Source organism: Lepidochelys kempii, chromosome 7, assembly GCF_965140265.1.
Source record: "Lepidochelys kempii isolate rLepKem1 chromosome 7, rLepKem1.hap2, whole genome shotgun sequence".
NCBI lineage: Eukaryota > Metazoa > Chordata > Testudines > Cheloniidae > Lepidochelys > Lepidochelys kempii.
The window spans coordinates 38,824,473-38,842,898 of record NC_133262.1 but is presented as its reverse complement, the minus strand read 5'-3'; the positions used below and the strand labels follow the sequence as shown (position 1 = coordinate 38,842,898).

Sequence of the window (18,426 nt, the reverse complement as noted above, 5' to 3'; positions counted from 1 at the left end):
TTCTTAGTGAATTGGATGACCATCAGCATCTTGCTGGAGGTGCTCAGTACTTCACAGGGCTGGAACCCTAGGGCTGGCAGAAAGAACCCAGAAGAAAAGGCCGGGGGACGGGAGAGGGTGAGATCCATGATGAACACTAATGGCCTCACCATCAATTGCAGGGATAAACTGTTTTATAAACATAACCCCTGCCACATGCATTATGCTGTATTTATCCCCCACTGCAAATTCAGCCTCTCATGTTGCCTTTAAGACTGATTAGGCCTATAACTGGTTTACATTAAAAAAAACTGAAATAAGAAAAAAAAGATTTGTTTTCAACTCTTTCCTCTTTACAGCACTTTAATTTAAATCAGGGAGAGAGAAACCACAACTCAGTCTACCAAACAAAATGCTGTTTTACTGACTGGATTTGTCTGTCTCTGTCTGACCACACTCTATGGTAACCAGACTGACATCATCCTACTGGCAAGACAACACTCTGATAAAACTGTATTTCATAAAATTCCACAAGCCTGTACCCAATCTTTAAAATTCATTACTGTACAGGCCGGTGTCTGGGCTGCAACTGAAGCACCGATAGCCAATGCACGTTCATTATGCTTCTCATAATACTTCTCTTTGTTTCAACCAGCAGCTGGGCTAAGGCCCTGCGTATCTGCCGCTTTCAAATAGTTCTGCTTATGGCTATTCATCCCAGTCAACTTTTTTTGTTTTGTTTTCTTTTCAATTAGAATGGTTAGGCAACATAAGAGTACAGACAAGCTAAACACAGATCATGACGGGACGCACCATCTGCCTATAGTACAAGTACTGCAGTAACATGCAGCTCTGTTAACAGGATTCCATGCACTCAGCAAGAATGCTCCCTCCTTTACCAACTTACAGGTTTAAATCTGAGGTTTGTTTGGTATAATGGATCTAACCTAAGCTATATGTTTAGAAAATACGCATTCCACATCCAGTCATGCTGATCAGTACTACAATATCTTGCTACTGTCCCGTAAGTACTGGATCATTTATAGTATTTGTGTTTTCTCCTCGAGTTCAGCCAGCACTGTGTCTCCCTGCCGAAATGTTACACACAATACAAGCTTCATAAAGGCGTAATTCATGTTTTTACAAGTGCTGATTTGACAGCAAGATAGCAGAGAAATCTTAAAATGCATCATATAAAATCTTCTGAGAAGTTCATGACTCACTGAGACTAGAAATAAAAAAAATTAATACACACACGTTTGTCAGCCTGCTTCCTTCCTCCCTACCCCAGCATCTCAGTGTAGGCTGCAGCATGCTTATTCAAACATGGCTACTATATCCTATTCCCCCTCCCAATTTCCTCTTTCCAGCTGGCTGCTATTAAGTCCATAAAATCTGAGCATTAATTACACTCCAGAAATGAAAGTCTTCATCTTTCCAACCAAAGACTTACAAGATACACTCCTCGACACAAGGCAGACTAAAATAAAATTCTGAATCTGAGGAACGTGCAGATGACAGAGCAGTGAAATTTAACCACCACTTTCTGTGTTTTCTACTCCATTCCCCTACCACCTCAAACATACAGGGAGAAATAAAGTGCAGGGAGAAGTGATCATAAATGGGAGTAAAATTACAATCCATGTGATTACAGAACAAGAACTGTGCAATTCATAACTACTCTGTACAGAGTAGGGGACCTATAGCAAGGTGCTGAAATCTAAGAATTACAACTAAGTGAACAATATTAAACAAGGATATTGGATCACAATATGTACCTTGTTCATCAATCTTGTCAACTGATTATAAATCATTACAATATTTCATAGTATGCTAAATGTTGTAAACAAGTGAAATCTTAGCAATATGAAATCTAGCAGATATTAAGTCTTCACTGAGATCTGAGATTTTGTGTGAGATTTCTAAGGTACACAGTTTAGCATAGATCTACTTTAACGGCTATTTGACCAAAGGGAGCACACGCATCCATTTAGATTGTTCAATGGAAAGTCTTGATTTAATGATAAAAAGTCTATAAATAAATATTCAAGCTATCAGAAGTCATGTTATTGATACAAGCGCCGTATACTTTTAACAAAAAATGTATGGATTGAAAAGAAGTTGATGGACTGGAGAATAAGTTTTTTAAGACAATTTGAATACAACTACATTCCTAATAAAACAATGAGAAAAAAAATCAGTGACTAGATACAGTCTAATTCTAACGTATGCTACGAAGGTAGCCGCTGGAAATGGTTTAAAATTGATTTTATGGTATAGTTGGGAGTGCCTCCATTTCCCCTCTTGTAATAGAGCACTCTCCTCAAACAGGAATCAATTCAGGGAAGTTCTATGACCTGTATTATGCAGTAGGTTGATTGATTAACTAGATCAATCACAGTAGTCCCTTCTGGCTTTATAGTTCATAAATCATTCATTTATGTGGCATTGGACCCGATCAGCTTCCTCACAAGACGACACCAGGCTAGCAAGAACCCAAGCTTCAACGTATAAAGTACAGCAGAAAAATATTGCTGGGAAACATTTGCCAACATCCAAACCATCACTGAGAACTTCTGGCTAACAGTGTGAAGAGAGGTGTGCCAGAAAACACATGTCCAGAAGCTGAAACATGGCCATTATGTTGCCTGTCATATTCTGGCTCCTGCATCCGATAAGGAAAGGGTTTTCTGCAGGTCTGCCCTTGATGGTGGAACACTTAGGGCCTGCCACAGGAGGAACATACCATAATTTAGTGCCCCACTGGGCTGTTGCCTCGGCACACAGTTCCAGTCACACCACAGACCCCGCCCCGGCTATCTCTACCCTTCATGGGGATAGACTGTATGGAGGATGGGAGGCAGTGCAAAGGGCTGCTTTGGGCCAGAATCTGGCTGCAGCGATATTTTCCTCCTGCAGATGGTGGGTGTGCTCACTGGAGAGATCATCAAGGCAGCAGCCTGTATTTGACCCACACACCGTGAATCTGGTTCAGTAGCACTTGCTAAGACTGACTCCAATGTGAAAGGCATTGAGAGTGCTATATTCCGTAGAAAGCACTTCATTACTATAGCTTAAAGGGTGCATGGTTAAGCGCTCAAGGGCCAGGAAATGTCAACATTAAGGTTGCCTGAATAAGTCGAGCTTGTACATGCACCCTGTGCATATTTCTCTATATATTACACTTCTATAGAAACAGGTATGTAGTAATTTTAGTAGTTTGAACTACTCTGTAATATGCAGGAGCAGGGAAAGGTACATGGTAAGCTAAGCACCTAAACTCCAGTTAAGAACTTATTAGAGAGACATGGTAGCTGAGGTAATATCTTTTACTGAGCCAACTTCTGTTGGTGAGAGAGACAAGCTTTCAACCTTTAAGAGAGAGGAGTTCTGCAGGCCAGGTGCGTTCCTGTGCTGTGGCACTCCTACGGTGTGCAGGAGCAGGGCTTCATCCTGTGTACCTTTGGTGATCAGCCAGAGCGGCGGCAGGGCAGGTGGGTAGGAGGAAATGAAGCTACAGAGCAGGCGGGCTGGAGCTAACCTGCATGCTTCCACTCCATGGAGCTCCTAAACACCATACGTCAATCTTTAGGGACGCCTATTTCTGTCAAATTTCACTTTTCATACCTCAGCAGTTTTGGCTGTACTGCAGTTGTAGGCCCCTGTTCAGCAAGGCACTTCAGCACGTCTAATTTTAAGCATGTGACTAGTCCCGGTGAAGTCAAAGCTAGCCATTCAAAATGGGATCCTTTCTGCATTCTCTCACACTTAGTAACTCCTGCTTCCAAGGTGCTGAGCAAGATAACGGAAGATCTTCTCTCTTTCCAGCTACAGTACATGAATCCAGACAGCCTGCAGCTAAACAAAAGTGTCCACATTAGCTTGCCTGCAAGACCTAATTACAACCAACGTTAATTAATATATTTTCCAAGTCGCAGAAGACAAGCGGGCTCCAAAAGAAACAGAAACCATCTCCCAAGCAATTGCTGCTGTTTTCTGTGATGAAGAGAGGGCTCTTTCCTTGCAATGTAAAGGGACTAAGATGCTTCTTTTTCATCTGGCTCAACACAGAAGGAAGAAGGGGTACTCTTAACTGACACACTTTCTGACCCACAGGCCACTCTCCTAGCAAAAACATACATTAAACATTTAAAATGGTACAGAAGAACCACAAATGAATGCAACATATTTTTACTTGCTCTCTCCCTGAATTATACTCTCACTTTATTCTTCTCCCAGAAGTATAGTGGTTAAGCTCATGAGTAGAGTCACAATCCACTCCTGCTCCAGTAAAAGCAATGTTGATCAATATATTGCTATGTACCAGGGTCACAGTCAGGATGCACAGGGTCTAACAGCCCCAAGTATGTGATCTTGAGTATGCTTCCAAACCTATGGCATTGTAAAATGGGCTGCTGATGGTTCAACTGCCGAACTCTCCAATTAGCAGCAGTATTTCCTTAATGACTGCAGATTATTTTTATTGGGTGCAGCACAGAGTGGAATAACAAATTATAGCCTCCAAAAGAGAAGAAAAAGGCATTTACCTGCTCCAAGAAACAATAAATCCCATATTTCTTGCTTAATAAAACTATATTACTGTTGACTGTACTAGATGCATGTTCCATTTAACTCACTGGCAAAATACCCAGTATTCTAAATGTAATTAGAAGTGCTTGTTTACCACTAACTGCACTATGTGTTGTAATATTGCTCATGGATGAATCACTGAACACTTAAAAAGGCCTATTTCAGATCTAGACAATGATTTTTCCCTCCTTGTGAAGTTTTAAATCTCAAAAACACCTCCATGGGCTGCATTAAAAACTCACTGAAGTCAATGGGAGACCTTCTGTTAACTTCAGTGGGGTTTAATCAGGCCCAAAATTGTTTTCATGTGACACATTAGCTGTATATTTCCATTTCCAATATAGAAAATGAATACAGATTTGTTTACTCAAAACCGTGGTCATGAAAAACCTGAGTAACAAATATCCTCTTAAATTCAGCTTAATTTTGTTAATATTTAGAGTACTTTACATAGAATATCATCACACTTGTGACTGGAAAACTTCAGGACTGACGTTGGTTAAAAGTTTCTACCTTTGGTTTCCCAAATCTGAACTCAACATCTACATTAAAAAAGGAAAGATGAATAGATAATACCTAGTGAAAAATTCTATCTGTGAAAAGTCATGAATGGCCCACCAGTATCTCAGTTCTGGAGTTCAAACTACCACTCCTTTTCAAAGTTGTGGCAGTTTCTGGGTCTCTCTCTTCTTTCCTCTGTCACCAAGGTAAGTGACTTATCCTGAAACATAAGAGACAGGAAAGCAGAGCCAATCAAAGGCCAGTCTGTCATTAGGTGAAAATGATCAAAGCTTAAAGATTTGCCATCCACTTCAAAAGTAAATCTGAGTGAGAGTAGGGTTACAATAGGAAAGATTTGTTAGATCAGGTGCTTAAGCAGTATTTTAAAGGGCTGAGTGGTATCGAGAGACATCGTAAAAAGTTAAATTAAATGTAATAACAAAAAGAGGCAAATAGGAGATTCAATTTGTGAAAGTCCAAAACTGAATAACTCCCTCTGAAAAACAAAGTTAAATATTTGCAAAATTGACCAACATTTTATTAATGGACTGTATGTATACATACTACTCAAATCTGAATGTATGTCAGCTAATATGGTTGGCATTCTGTCCTCTTAGAAATAAGAGTGTGCTGTTTGGTTGCTGGTTTCTTTTCTTTTTTTTTTTTTTTTTAACCTTAGGGCCATGTGGTACTCTTATTTGCTCAGCTAGCTCATGCATTTTCTGGGATTTATATTTTTAGATCAATGTATTTGTATAAGGTCTACCTAGTTGTTCTATTTCCCTGGTGTGCAATACATATGAAATCCTGCAATTTCAAAATTCCACACTGGTCAAATCTTATAGGAGAACAATACTGGGGTGAGATGGGGTTCTGTAATAATACATGTCGGGGGAATTTTAAACTGGGTAGTTCCATGTAAAATTAAGTACTGTAACATAACTGTAGCTTTTGGCTATTGCATCTGGTAGCTCTTGGACACTCCATCTGCTTCCCGGATATGGCATGGGCAGTATCTCCTAAATGCAAACTTTTTGGTCCAACCTGAGCCCGAACATCTAAACTGCAATTAAACAGCCCTGAATCAGCTGAAACAGGACAGTCATGGGTATTTAACTGCAGCATAGACATACTCTCAGGCTCCATGCAAGGAATACACGCCTGACTGACACTGGATCCCTTCAGCCTGTTGATTCTGTAGTGTTCTTTACTAGGGGATGTGAGCCAGTATTCTTCCCCAGATGCTGCTAACGTGCAGCGTTTGGACTGCAACAACGCTTTTTTCATGGTCCTCTTGACAGAAATACTGTGCAGTCCAAGGCTAAAGAAACAAACCTTAGTCCAAACACTAAAACAACAAACAAAAACACTTGTAACTTCTACCACAGGCAACAGATATTGTGGAGCTGAGGAAAGAGTCAGCTACTCAAGAAGTACAGACCTCTTATGCTGGAGAGCTAATTTCTAAAACGTCAGCTCATGGACAACGGTGTCTTTAGATCAGAGTGTAGAATCATGGGAGAGGAGAAGGGGTAAAGGAGGCAGAAGATAATGCCTGTCTACAGATAGCTGAACCAGGCTGGTCTGCATAATCGCTATGGTGTTGGCTGTGTTCCCATGCACTTTGAGTACCATTTTGTGAAGCTTGCAAGCTCTTTCCCTTACTGAAGCAAAATGACAGGGATTTTATCTGCTAAGAGATATGGGACAAAGGCCTAGAAGTCTTGCCTCACAGCTATGGCTTTATTTCCTGGAGATGTGTCTGCACCTTTAGGGATAGAAAATGTGGACACAGAAACTATGAAATAGTCATAGGTAACATGGAAAGGGGGGGCTAGTGGATGATGCTGATCGGTCTCCGCTGATGAGGAAATGCAACAAGTTTCTACCCTATCTTCAAAACTCAAACAGCCTTGATGAAGAGCAGCCTGGGTAGTACCACAATTCCTCTGGGAAACTGAGATAGAACAGTTAGCTTTATAACAAGGATACCTACCTTGACTGTAACAAAAGGAATACACAAAATTCTGTCTGTATAACATCAGAAGGAAGAAGACTATGTTGACCCAGCAGGCAATATGCCCTTCTTTTTGAGCAAGGGTTTGACATAAAGGTTGCCCGTGCAGTTTCCCTCAAATTACAAAAGAACAAGCTTGAATTTAGCAGCGTCTTCTCCTCCTACCATATAAATCAAGAGCGTAGCAAAGGGAATGGTAAGGATACAGATACAGGACTGAGATGCAAAGATGCTCTCATGGAGACAATGGAAGATTTCATCAGAGAAGAATGACACCCTTTGGGTACATTAAGATGTGGCTTTCTTGGAAGCATCAGAAGTTCTCCCAGCCATTTCATTGTGTATTGGGTTGCATAAAGGGAATGAAGAGAGAAATGTTGGTGATCAAGAACTTGTAAAATCATTCTTTTCCAGGGAATCTCAGGGCATGCTGTTCCCCATCAGAGCTAGGCGAAGGATTTGTTTGAAGAACAGATCGTCACAGAGTTTACTTTGGAGCCCGGGGAACTGCGATTCACAGTTTCAACTTAGCTAAACTTTATATGCTCGCAGCTGCACTATGAGGGAAGGATTAACTTAATATCAGGAGCAGTCCAGGCATTATTAATGTCAACATACACTAGCAGATAGAAGGGATCTATAATATTGAACTTTCCTTCTTCAACAGTAAAGAAAATGGCCAACATATAAGTAATTTGGTTCCTCTAGCATAGTGGTTTTCAACCTTTTTTCATTTGTGGACCCCTAAAAGATTTTGAATGGCGGTGCAGACCCCTTTGGAAATTGTAGATATAGTCTGCGAATCCCCAGGGATCTGCAGGCCATGGATTGAAAATCACTGCTCTAGCAGAAGTCATTCCTCACTTGAAGATGTAGAGCACTTTGAGTTAAACCGCCTTTGGAGAGCGCAGTAGGGAAAGCGCTGCTGTTTGGCCACACTGACAGGAACAAGCGCACTGGCATGGCCACATTTGCAACACTTGTAGCGGCATTAGGAGTGGTGCATTATGGGCAGCTATCCCACAGAGCACCTCTTCCCATGGTGGCACTGTGGCTTGTGGGAATGGGGCGAGATGCGGGGCATTCTGGGTCCTGTCCCAATGCCCCAGGATGCATCGGTTCGCATCCCAGCAATCCCTGTACTTCCGTCCATATTTTGCACCATCTTTGAACATTTTTTGTACTGCGCACTCTGTCTTCCCTTTCAGTCTGCGGGAATGGAGCCCGAACTGCTGAGGAGTATGCTGACGAGTCTCGCCAACATGTCACGTTTGGCAGTTGAGTTATTCCTTATGATCCAAAGTGACAGTGAGGGCTCCGACGATATCGACTCGAGTAATGCATGTGACACGAGTTTGCTTGTGGCATTCACGAACATGCTCACCACCAGGGAAAACCGCTTTTGGGCTTGGGAAACAAACACTGAGTGGTGGGATCACATCGTCATGCAAGTCTGGGATGACGAGCAGTGGCTGCAGAACTTTCGGATGAGAAAAGCCACTTCTATGGGACTGTGTGATGAGCTCGCCTCCACCCTGCGGCACAAGAACACGAGCTTGAGAGCTGCCCTGATGGTGGAGAAGTGGGTGGCTATTGCAATCTGGAAGCTGGCAACTCCAGACAGCTACCGATCAGTCGCTAACCAGTTTGGAGTGGGGAAGTCGACCGCTGGAATTGTGTTGATACAAGTTTGCAGGACCATTAATCGCATTCTGCTCAGAAGAACTGTGACTCCGGGTAACGTGCATGACATTGTGGATGGCTTTGTACAAATGGGTTTCTCTAACTGCGGAGGGGCAATAGATGGCACACACATTCCAATTCTGGCAGCAGCCCACCTAGCCTCTGAGTACGTTAATAGGAAGGGGTATTGCTCTATAGTTCTCCAGGCGCTTGTGGATCACTGTGGGCGTTTCATTGACATGAACGCAGGCTGGCCCGGAAACCTGCATGATGCACGCATCTTTCGGAACACTGTCCTGTTCAGGAAGCTGCAAGCCGGGACTTTTTTCCCAGACCAGAAGATCACCGTAGGGGAAGTTGAAATGTGTATTGTGATCCTTGCAGACCCCACTTACCCTTTAATGCCTTGGCTCATGAAACCCTAAACAGGGAGCCTTGACAGCAGCAAGGAGTGGTTCAACAACAGGCTGGGCCGGTGCAGAATGACTGTGGAGTGTGCTTTTGGCTGTTTTAAGGGCCACTGGCGCTCTCTGTATGGGAAGCTGGACCTGGCCAATGACACCATCCCCGCGGTTATATCCGCATGCTGTACCCTCTATAACATTTGTGAAGGGAAGGGTGAACGATTCACTCAGGCATGGAACTCGGAGGTTCAACACCTGGAGACTGAATTTGAACAGCCAAAGAGCACGGCCATTAGAGGGGCCCAGCACAGGGCTGCAAGGATTAGGGATGCCTGAGGGAGCAATTTGAGGCTGAAAGCCACCAGTAATGTCTGGTGCCCTGCACGGGAGTGAAGTGCAGTGGTTCCAATGTTAGTAGGAATCTGTGTTTGCTACGCTGACTTGCAGTGCCTGTTTCTTTCCTGGGCTAAGGTATCTTTTACTTTATGCAATAATAAAGAATGTTTTCAAAGCCAAAAAATCCATTTTTTGAAAAGAAAATTCATTTATTGAAAAGAAACACAACTGCTTGGGAAACAGAAAGGCCAATGGGGTGGGGAAAGGTACAATCACAGATTTGCGTATGTCCTGTTATCATACTCAGCCTTCCTGTCTGGAGTGCTGTGCAATGAGTGCTGCACTTCAGGATGGCTATACTGCATGGTGATGGGGGCTGAGTGCAGTGGGTAAGAGTCGTAGTTTTCAGGGCTGGGTGGTGAAGCTACAGGTGTTGGAGGCAGCTGGTGGCGGTAAGAACCCGGATGTTGGGAAAAGTGGGTTGGAGGTGACATGGGGGCACAAGGGAAAGAGTTTTGGGACAAGGGCTGCAGGGGGGCTCGGGCAGTGCTTCGCCTGCATGGCTACGAGTGCCTGGATCGAGTCCGCTTGGCACTCCATTTTGCTTATCAGCCGATCCGTACTTTGCTGCCAGAGCTCCGCACTTTTGTGCCGGCGGTCCTCATTCTGCTGGCAGATCCTCCTTTCACTGTCCTGCCACTCCTGCACTTTTCGATTTTCATTACTTGAATGCTGCATTACTTCATGCAACATGTCTTCCTTGCTTCTACGTGGCCTCTTTCTGATTCTTTGGAGTCTTTTGACCGGTGATAACACGGACGGCTGAGATCTCAAGGTTGCAGCTGTAAAGGCAAAATGCAACACTTAACAGAGGCAGCATTGTTCACACCAGACAGAGCAATGATTCCCCCGTACTTACGGGCAAGCACAGTCTACACAATAGCATAATGTGCCCATCCCAAAGCGTGCGCACATAATCCAAGGGAGCCCCAAAATAGTAAGCAAGCACAGGGTCAAGCGTGACTGATTGTTTCACAGCTGTACTGTCCTCTGGATTTCTGTGCCTTGGGGAGAGCCAATAGCACCAGGGCGCCCCTATACTGAACACTGTCCCCACATTTTCCACAGGGATTCGTCCTGGAAGATATCTCGCTGCTGAGGGTGACCTGGGAAGCAAGAGAGGGTCTTCTACTGTAATGCAGCTTGCCTGTGTGCAGCAATGGTCCCCCCCGCCCTTCACGGCACAGTGGTGTGGACAAGTTAGTCTTACTGGGACAAGGAACACAGTGACTCTCCTGAGAAACCTGCGCAAGCGCATTGCCCAAGTTCTGGATGAGACCTTTGAAGAAATCACTGAGCCGATTACCACGATGTGAGAGAGCACATCAACGCCCTATTCCGCATCTAGGCATGCATGCAGCCCTAACCCTCCTCACCCCGAGATCCCACACTGAAAAACTTCCTTCCCAAAATAAAAGCTGCTTACCGGGAACCTCCTCTGGTATTTGTCCTTCCCCAAGCACCAGCCTCCACAACTGGCTACCTTCCTCCTGGCTTGAGAACAGCTCCTGGCTGCATGCATCTAGGGATTCCGGAGTGTCTTCCTCCGCCTCAGCGCCCTTGCTCCTGCTTTGCTGCTCCTCTTCCTCCTCCCTCCTTGTTGAACTGGGCTGTGAAGTGTCCATGTTGGTACTGGGAGTGGAGGTGGGGTCGCCCCCAAGTATCGCGTCCAGCTCTTTGTAGAAACGGCAGGACCCAGGGGCAGCACCGGAGCAGCGGTTTGCCTCGCGGGCTTTGCGGTAGGCATTCCGCAGCTCCTTCACTTTAATCCTGCGCAGTGCATCCTTGTAATGGCCCCGTTCCATCATGTGCCTTTGTATGTGCCCGAAGGTATCGTAATTCCTTCGGCTGGAGCGCAGCTGAGACTGGACAGCTTCCTCCCCCAAAACACCTCGCCATTGCTCCATACTGAGGATCACCTGGTGCGTGGAAGCATGGTCACCTGGAAAGATTCGATGAGAGCACTTCACGCCTGGCTGAGCAAACAGGAAGGGGATTTTCAAAATTCCCAGAAAATTTAGAGGGCGGGTCTGATGGTTGGTCACCTGAGGGCAGGGCAGTAGAGTTCAAAGTGATGACCAGAGTGGCTAGAACAGGCATTATGGGACACTTATGGAGGCCGATCAGAGCGCATTAACAGGCCAGGGCATCCACACTGGCACTGCAGCGCTCCAGTGGGGGCGCACAAAACTTTATTCCACTCACTGAGGTGAAGTACCAGGAGTGGACCAGCCGCGGAGTCAGAGTGCTCTGCGTGCCTTGCCAGTGAGGACTGGTAGTGAGCTAGTGTGCTCGGGGCTCCTTTTATGCGCTGTAACTCGCAAGTGTAGCCAAGCCCTCAGTCTCAGAAAAAGAAGCTGGCTATTCCCTCTCATTAAAATGAACCTTCTCATAGTGACTGTAATAGATGTTATCAGAGACTAAATGAGCTGCAGGAAGCAGTCTGTCCTGGGGTGTTAAAGGACTGATGGGACTGTACTTCAGAGAAAGAGCTGGCCAATTTAGTTTAAGCAGAGGATGGTGGTTTGAGGGCCCACGTTACAACCTCACTTCCAATAAACCTTTCACAGAGAGGAAGCTAAGTCAGACAGGAAAGATAGAGGAAGGGCTGTGTCTACTACTGAGAAATTACACGCTGACTGGACAGGATTTCCTACCACCGATCAGAGATTTCTGGTCAACCAGGATAAGTTTGTCAGAGCTCCTGGAAACTGAGGGAATGAGCATAAATCAGAGCCTCTGAGGCACTCTGGGTGGATGGTCTTGATATCAGTGAGGGCGCATTCTACATCTCAAAGGACTTCAGCCAGGACTCCATTGTCTTGCTCTCTCACCCAGTCCCTAATTCTTATTAGTCCTTTGCTGGTGCACTCTTTTCTTGGCTCACCTGCCTTCAGGCTCACAATTTCAACCTTTCCCTATTTCTTCCAGTCAAAGAAGCAGAAACATGCCTCCATCAATCACCCCTACATTCAGCACAGCAAACACAGGGATCTCTGGACAGACTGCTAGAAACAAGATCCAGATTTCACTGATGTTTCTGCCCATCACTCATGTGAGAACAGCGACTGATCCAAGAACTCTAGCAATCAAATCTCCAACTATGCACTATCATAATATTACATTCCAGCTAATTACTTGCTTCAATAGTTCTGGACTACTAGAAAGTATACCAGTTCCAACTCTCTTAGGGTAACACTTCCCTGCATTACCTTAAAAGTGCATATTTAAAAACCTTGGTGTACCTCCACCGTCCACCACCTATTAAATATGGCATATGCTCCAACCTGCAATAGAGCTTGTGCTGCTCCAAACTCCAGTTACGAATTAGTGAATGGGAAAGCCGTGGTCATTGGACAGCATGGGTGATGTCTTCAGCTGGGAGACTGGTGCCACTGGCCACAGAGGTAAACGTGATCTTACCCTGGCTTTTGTGGAACTCTGCCTCGTTGCAGCACGCCCAGGATCCCACAGCTGGATAGCAACTTAGCTGGAGTCTCCCCGCCCAACACCACCTCCAGTATTTCAGATGTATGGACAGATTTTTGGAAACAAACATAAAACGAACTAGCAGTGTGTCTGGCCACATTTTTTTCTTGAACCTCACAAGTCTCTAGAACATGGAACACAAAAGCATAAACAAACCAGCTGATGTCTGCAGAGCACCTGCCCTGGTTCACGTTGTTGGGGAGAGGGACGGAATTCTGGCTCCTTTCAAGGCCACTCGGAATAATCTTTTTTTAGGACAGCTAGCACCCAATTAGTAGGAATCCTAAAACTTTCCTCAGTTATGTTCAATTCAGGGAGACACCAGGGTTCATTATAGCTGGGAGGCAGGGCCCCTTTGGGAGGCACTAAAGGCTCTGTTTATCCCATCCCATGCTAACAAGGGAGAAAGGATTTAGTTCAGACACTGAGCTTTAAGACACATGCTAAATTTTCCTGACATAGGTGATTCACAGGAATTTTTATTTGCATATTTCAAAAGCAGATAATTGAAAGCATATCTAGGTCACTAACAGATTGAGATCATGATATGGTTTACTGGTTGAGGCAAAGGACTGTAAAGTCAGGAGTTCTGAGTCCCATTCCCAGCTTTGCCACTGATTCACTGTGTGAACTTGACCAAGTCCCTTAACCTCTCTTTTCTTCACTCTCCCCATCTGTAACTAGGGATAATATTTGCCTATTTCACAGGCTTGTTGGAAGGCTGAATTAGAGCCTATCAAAAACTAAGATCCTTTGGATTAAAGGTGCTGGAAATGCAAAATACCTCACAAAGCGTATTCAAACATTTGTTTCACTAATCACATTCATTTCTATATAGACTCAGTGAGAGCCACTTGTAACCAATTACAGTGGTGGTGAATTTAATCCACTGCAAACATAAATTCTGTGCTTCCTAAGGCAAGTGCTGTAGTACTGCCAGGCAGTTACCTACACTGCTAGGAAGTAGGACTTTCAAGATTCTCAAAGAAGAGGATTTCTAATTGTTGGCTAATAAACTAAGCTGTGTCACAGATACCTTAGTTGCAGAAATACTGGAAGGAAGGGGGACCCTGGAGAGAAAGAACCAACCATGCTGCTGTAAGGGTCAGTACTAGTGCTGGACATCTTCATTGCTCCAGCTCTGGAGTTCTCTGGTGAATGATGCAGTCTGCTGTCTAGAATAGGGCAGCAGTGAAAAGTTCACCTCTTAACTGTAGCCACTGGTTTCAGACTGTTCAGCAGGAAAACTGTGCATGTCAGCACTCTCTCAGATGGCTCCATGTGATTTAATTTAAGCTGACCACAGAGTGACTGTGATAGCTTTCCCAAGATGCCACAGCATGAAAGCTGAAGGGTGGGGGTGAAACAGCAGCAATGCACACCAGATGTCAGAAGAGCACATCTAAAGGCCTTTAGCAGGAACCACCATATTAAAAAAAAAATCCCCTTACACGCTATAAATATTTATACCAAATCCAAGAAACTGGCTGGGTTTTAACTAGTTTGGTATGAATCATGTTGCACTTCCCCTTCCCTCTCCCCATTTAAAATGCATATAAAACCACCACAAAGGAGGTGCTGTACTCTCATGTCTATTTCTTTTTAATGCTAGGAATATGTTTTTCTAAAGCTTCCGCTTCTTAGCAGAATACTTTCCAAACAATAAATATTCAGCACAATTGGATATTCCTGTTTTAGTTGGCTAACTGTTGTATGGTATTTACTCTTCTTCCTAGGTTATTTTAGGGTCACAGAAACAAGATATTTTTGCTTTTTCTTATGACCTGCTGAATTAAAATTAGGAAGATCAAACATTGATCATGAGGGGTGGAACAAGTCTGGGGACAGTCTTAAGACAGTAATACAGATCAACAAGGGCAAATATCTTAGTATCTGATTTCGAAACCCCTCAGAGCTGCAGAGTTTAGAAATTTCCAAGTCTGGTTGTTTTACAAGTACGAGAATGGCTAAAACATAGTGGTGGTTAGCTAAGTTGCCTTTCAGTGAGCCACGGGAACAGTGTCTGTCTAGCCATTTCTGAAGTGCCCACCATCATAGCATCCAGGTGCCACTCTCAAAAAAATCAATGAGAATTTCTGCCAGTGAAAAAACACATTCTTCACACCACCTTTAACTGCCTTCACTTCACGGATTTTCATTGTGAGCTTTGGTTTTGTTTGTTCCTATATGAAGCATTGCTGGGCCACACTCCCACCCTTGTTAACAAGAGATGGTACATGTCCAATCAGCCCTTCTAAGTTTTTTGGCTGAGAAAGTACAATAATCATTTGTATATTGTATATTTCTCCTTGTCTCTTACATCTCTTCCCCATCTAACTATTACCTATGTTGAAGAGCCTGCTGTTAACACACAAGGGAAAAGTTCTATTTTTCTGTATTAATGTTAAGCCCTACAAACTGGGAAGGCATCATGACGACCAGCCTGCATGGCTGTCCTGCCAATCCTGTATCCAGGAACAACTACTGCTTTTCAAACACAGTCAGCTCCAAACCTTTTCCTTTGAGAACAAGATATTTCTTGGCACCTACTAACAAAGTTTGGAAGGGTGAGGGGAAAGTTACAATGCTACGCACTAAGTAAGCCATTGAGCAAGGATCCCTCAGGAAAGAAGGGCAGTGAAAAGTAAAGGTATGATGATGCACTTAAAAAAACCCAAAAACCAAAACAAAATAAAAACAAAGCAAAGGTAGGGTTCTTGCAACCATGCATGCTGCAGAAAGAAAGAAGGCAGAACAGTGGTGAAGTAACTGGACTGGTAATTATCTGCTGCAACGGTGGATTTGCTATGTAATGCACAGCTTCCTTCTCTTTTCCTGCTGTGATACAAGAACTATAGACCCTCAGCATTATTCATAAACATTTTACTACTGGCCACATAAATCCTCTAGTAGGAAGCATTACCCTGTGCATGTTATTTTTCCTCCCACTGATACAGCAAGGAAGACACACAAAACAGCAATATGCAAGATTTGTGTAGGGAAAGGCTGGAGAGGTGCACAGTAGCCCTGTACTTCCTTGTACAACAGCTTCCTGTCCTCTGGGACATGGACATTTAGTTAAATCAGTGGCCAGGAAAAACAGTGCTCTAATTTCAAAACTCAAACCAAATAGTGACAAAAAAACTTAGGAGGAACAAACCTTCTAAACCAAATTCTGCTACACAATTTTCTTCTGTATTTTTCACAAACATTCATTATTTCAACATGGCTACTAGGTGGCTTTGGAATATCTCAGCCCTAAGGGATTTAGGCACCCAGTTTCCATTAAAATTATGCATCCATATCTCTTTGATGGCTTTGAAAATCTCAGCCTCAGTGTGGTTCCTGCTAGCATAGACGACTGGCTAGAAGTGATGCTTCTACTGTCCCAAAAAGCATCATTATTTTCCCCTCGCCAAACTTACACAAGAAAATCTTTATTCAGACTTTCCCTAATAAAATACTAACATGACGATCTTATTTTGGGACTAATTTGAAAAAAAGATACTGGTGACCCAAACTAACATTAGGATTATAACCTCTCATAACCCCACCCATCCACATGGGGCTGACAAGCTGACATTGATAACCTTAATTAAGAGTTCAGCCATCTATTTTAAATTTCTATCTTTGCTAGATGATCCACTGCCACCCTTCCCTGCCCACACCACCTTCTCCAAACAGTACACTCCTAATAGAGACTACAGAGCACACCAAGATGCCATTATACATACATCATGATGGTTGTCACAGATCCATCGCTTCCTGGCCACCCACACACTAGGACTGCTGTATGGGGAATCCAAGGCTCTGTGCTCTGGATTCCCGGGGGTATTTCAAGCTTCTGGAGCCTGAATGGAGTCCAGCCATTGCCCCAAACTCAGGATCTGTGAGCACACTCTCAGGGCACAGATCTTCTATCGGATACTCACCTTCAAGTGTTTAGACTTGCTCTCCAGCCATCTGGCTCCTCAGGGCACAGCACTGACCCTTCCAACTCCCCAGCACTTAAACACCCCCATCCCAAAACTCCCACCCAAGAGGTTTGAATCTTCTAGTTTACCATTTAACTCTCTCAGGTGCACGCAGCAGTTGTTGTAAGTCAACAGGCACACTCACTTTGTTCAGTCTCTCAGCTTTATGCTCTTTCTATTTAATCATGGAAAGCACAGGAACGTACAGATTGCCCAAAACAATAAAACATCCTAAACACAATGTCCCTCCTCACGGGCTCTCCCTTCCCTTGGCAGACCATCTGTGTTCCAGCTTCCAAGGTCCTCCACTCTCTAGCCTTATTCTGCTCCTGAAGCAGCCTCCCTCATCTTAATCTTATGCAAAATGGCTCCCCTTGGCCCCCCGCACCCAACTTTCCTCTTCCCCTCCCCCCCCCAGCCCCTTTACAGACTCCTGTTGGGAGGTCACCTGTTTCTTTTGTTCTGCCTTTTGGTAATTTTGCATTACTCCAAATTCCCCGCTTCCCTTCAGACATGAGGAGAAAGCGTCTTCTCCCAGGAGAGCAAACCTACTGTCCAAAGGTGTTTTACTTTGAATTTACAGTTGAGCGCTGATCATTCACCATTGTTTCTGGCCTGTCAAAGACATGACAAGCCTGCAAACTCACAGGGGATCCACCTACATATAGGCTTTCCAGGACACAGTTAATTTCATGACACAATTTCATAAAATCATCCAAAATTAAGAAGTGGTACAGACACAAGCCCCTATGGATCACAATAGTCACTTATACAACCAGGGCAGTCAGAAGGAGCATTAGCAATGCCTTAAAAATATCTATGAAGCACCAGCAAGAAAGCTGCCCCATAGAAGTTAAAACTGCACTGTGGAAACACACGGCGTATACGTGACTGCGCCCATGGATGGTCCTAGCGTGTCAATACAACAGCCAGCAGTGCCATATCATGCAGTCAATTACCTTCCAAAGCATATGGCTTTTATTGAAAGGGAAAGGAAACAATGGCTCTCTGTGTATCAAGCAACAATTCCATGCTGATTTGCAAAGCAATATTTGAGGGAGATGATACAGACTGTGTGTAAAAGAAAAAGTTGGCTGGCATTAAAATAAAATTAAAAACAAAACTGAGAAAGCACAATACAATTTTTGTAAATACTCCTCCAGAAACTTGTATTCATCACTACCTCGTTCTATTATCAGTGAAGAATTATGGCCTCTGTCCTGCTGGATTATTGTTACTGTAAACAACTTCGCTAAATTGCTTGGCACACTGTCTGCCTGCAGCATGTTAAACTCTAGAGTCTACTCAGCCAGAATCAAAACATAAAGGTCCATCTGTATTAATCCTCAAAAAGGAATTAAGAGGCAACTATTTTCATGCAAAGTAGATGTTT

The 18,426-nt window shown here is 43.9% G+C and overlaps 1 protein-coding gene across 5 annotated transcripts in view; it reads right to left on the bottom strand.

The window, feature by feature from the left end:
• The window catches only part of VGLL4 (vestigial like family member 4), a 161,473-nt gene that overhangs the window by 36,569 nt on the left and 106,478 nt on the right, over window positions 1-18,426 (bottom strand). For 2 of the 5 annotated variants that reach the window (XM_073352301.1, XM_073352302.1), the window contains exons 3-4: window positions 10,997-11,546; window positions 9,590-10,352 (exon numbers count right to left, since the gene is read on the bottom strand). The exons of 2 other annotated variants lie outside the window; for them this stretch is intronic. In XM_073352301.1, coding sequence (XP_073208402.1) covers window positions 9,916-10,352; window positions 10,997-11,546 — 987 coding nt within the window. In that variant the 3' untranslated portion in view covers window positions 9,590-9,915. Of the gene's footprint in view, window positions 1-3,606; window positions 3,838-9,589; window positions 10,353-10,996; window positions 11,547-18,426 lie in introns of those variants that run through there. One more of the 5 variants, XM_073352306.1, reaches the window with a different exon arrangement.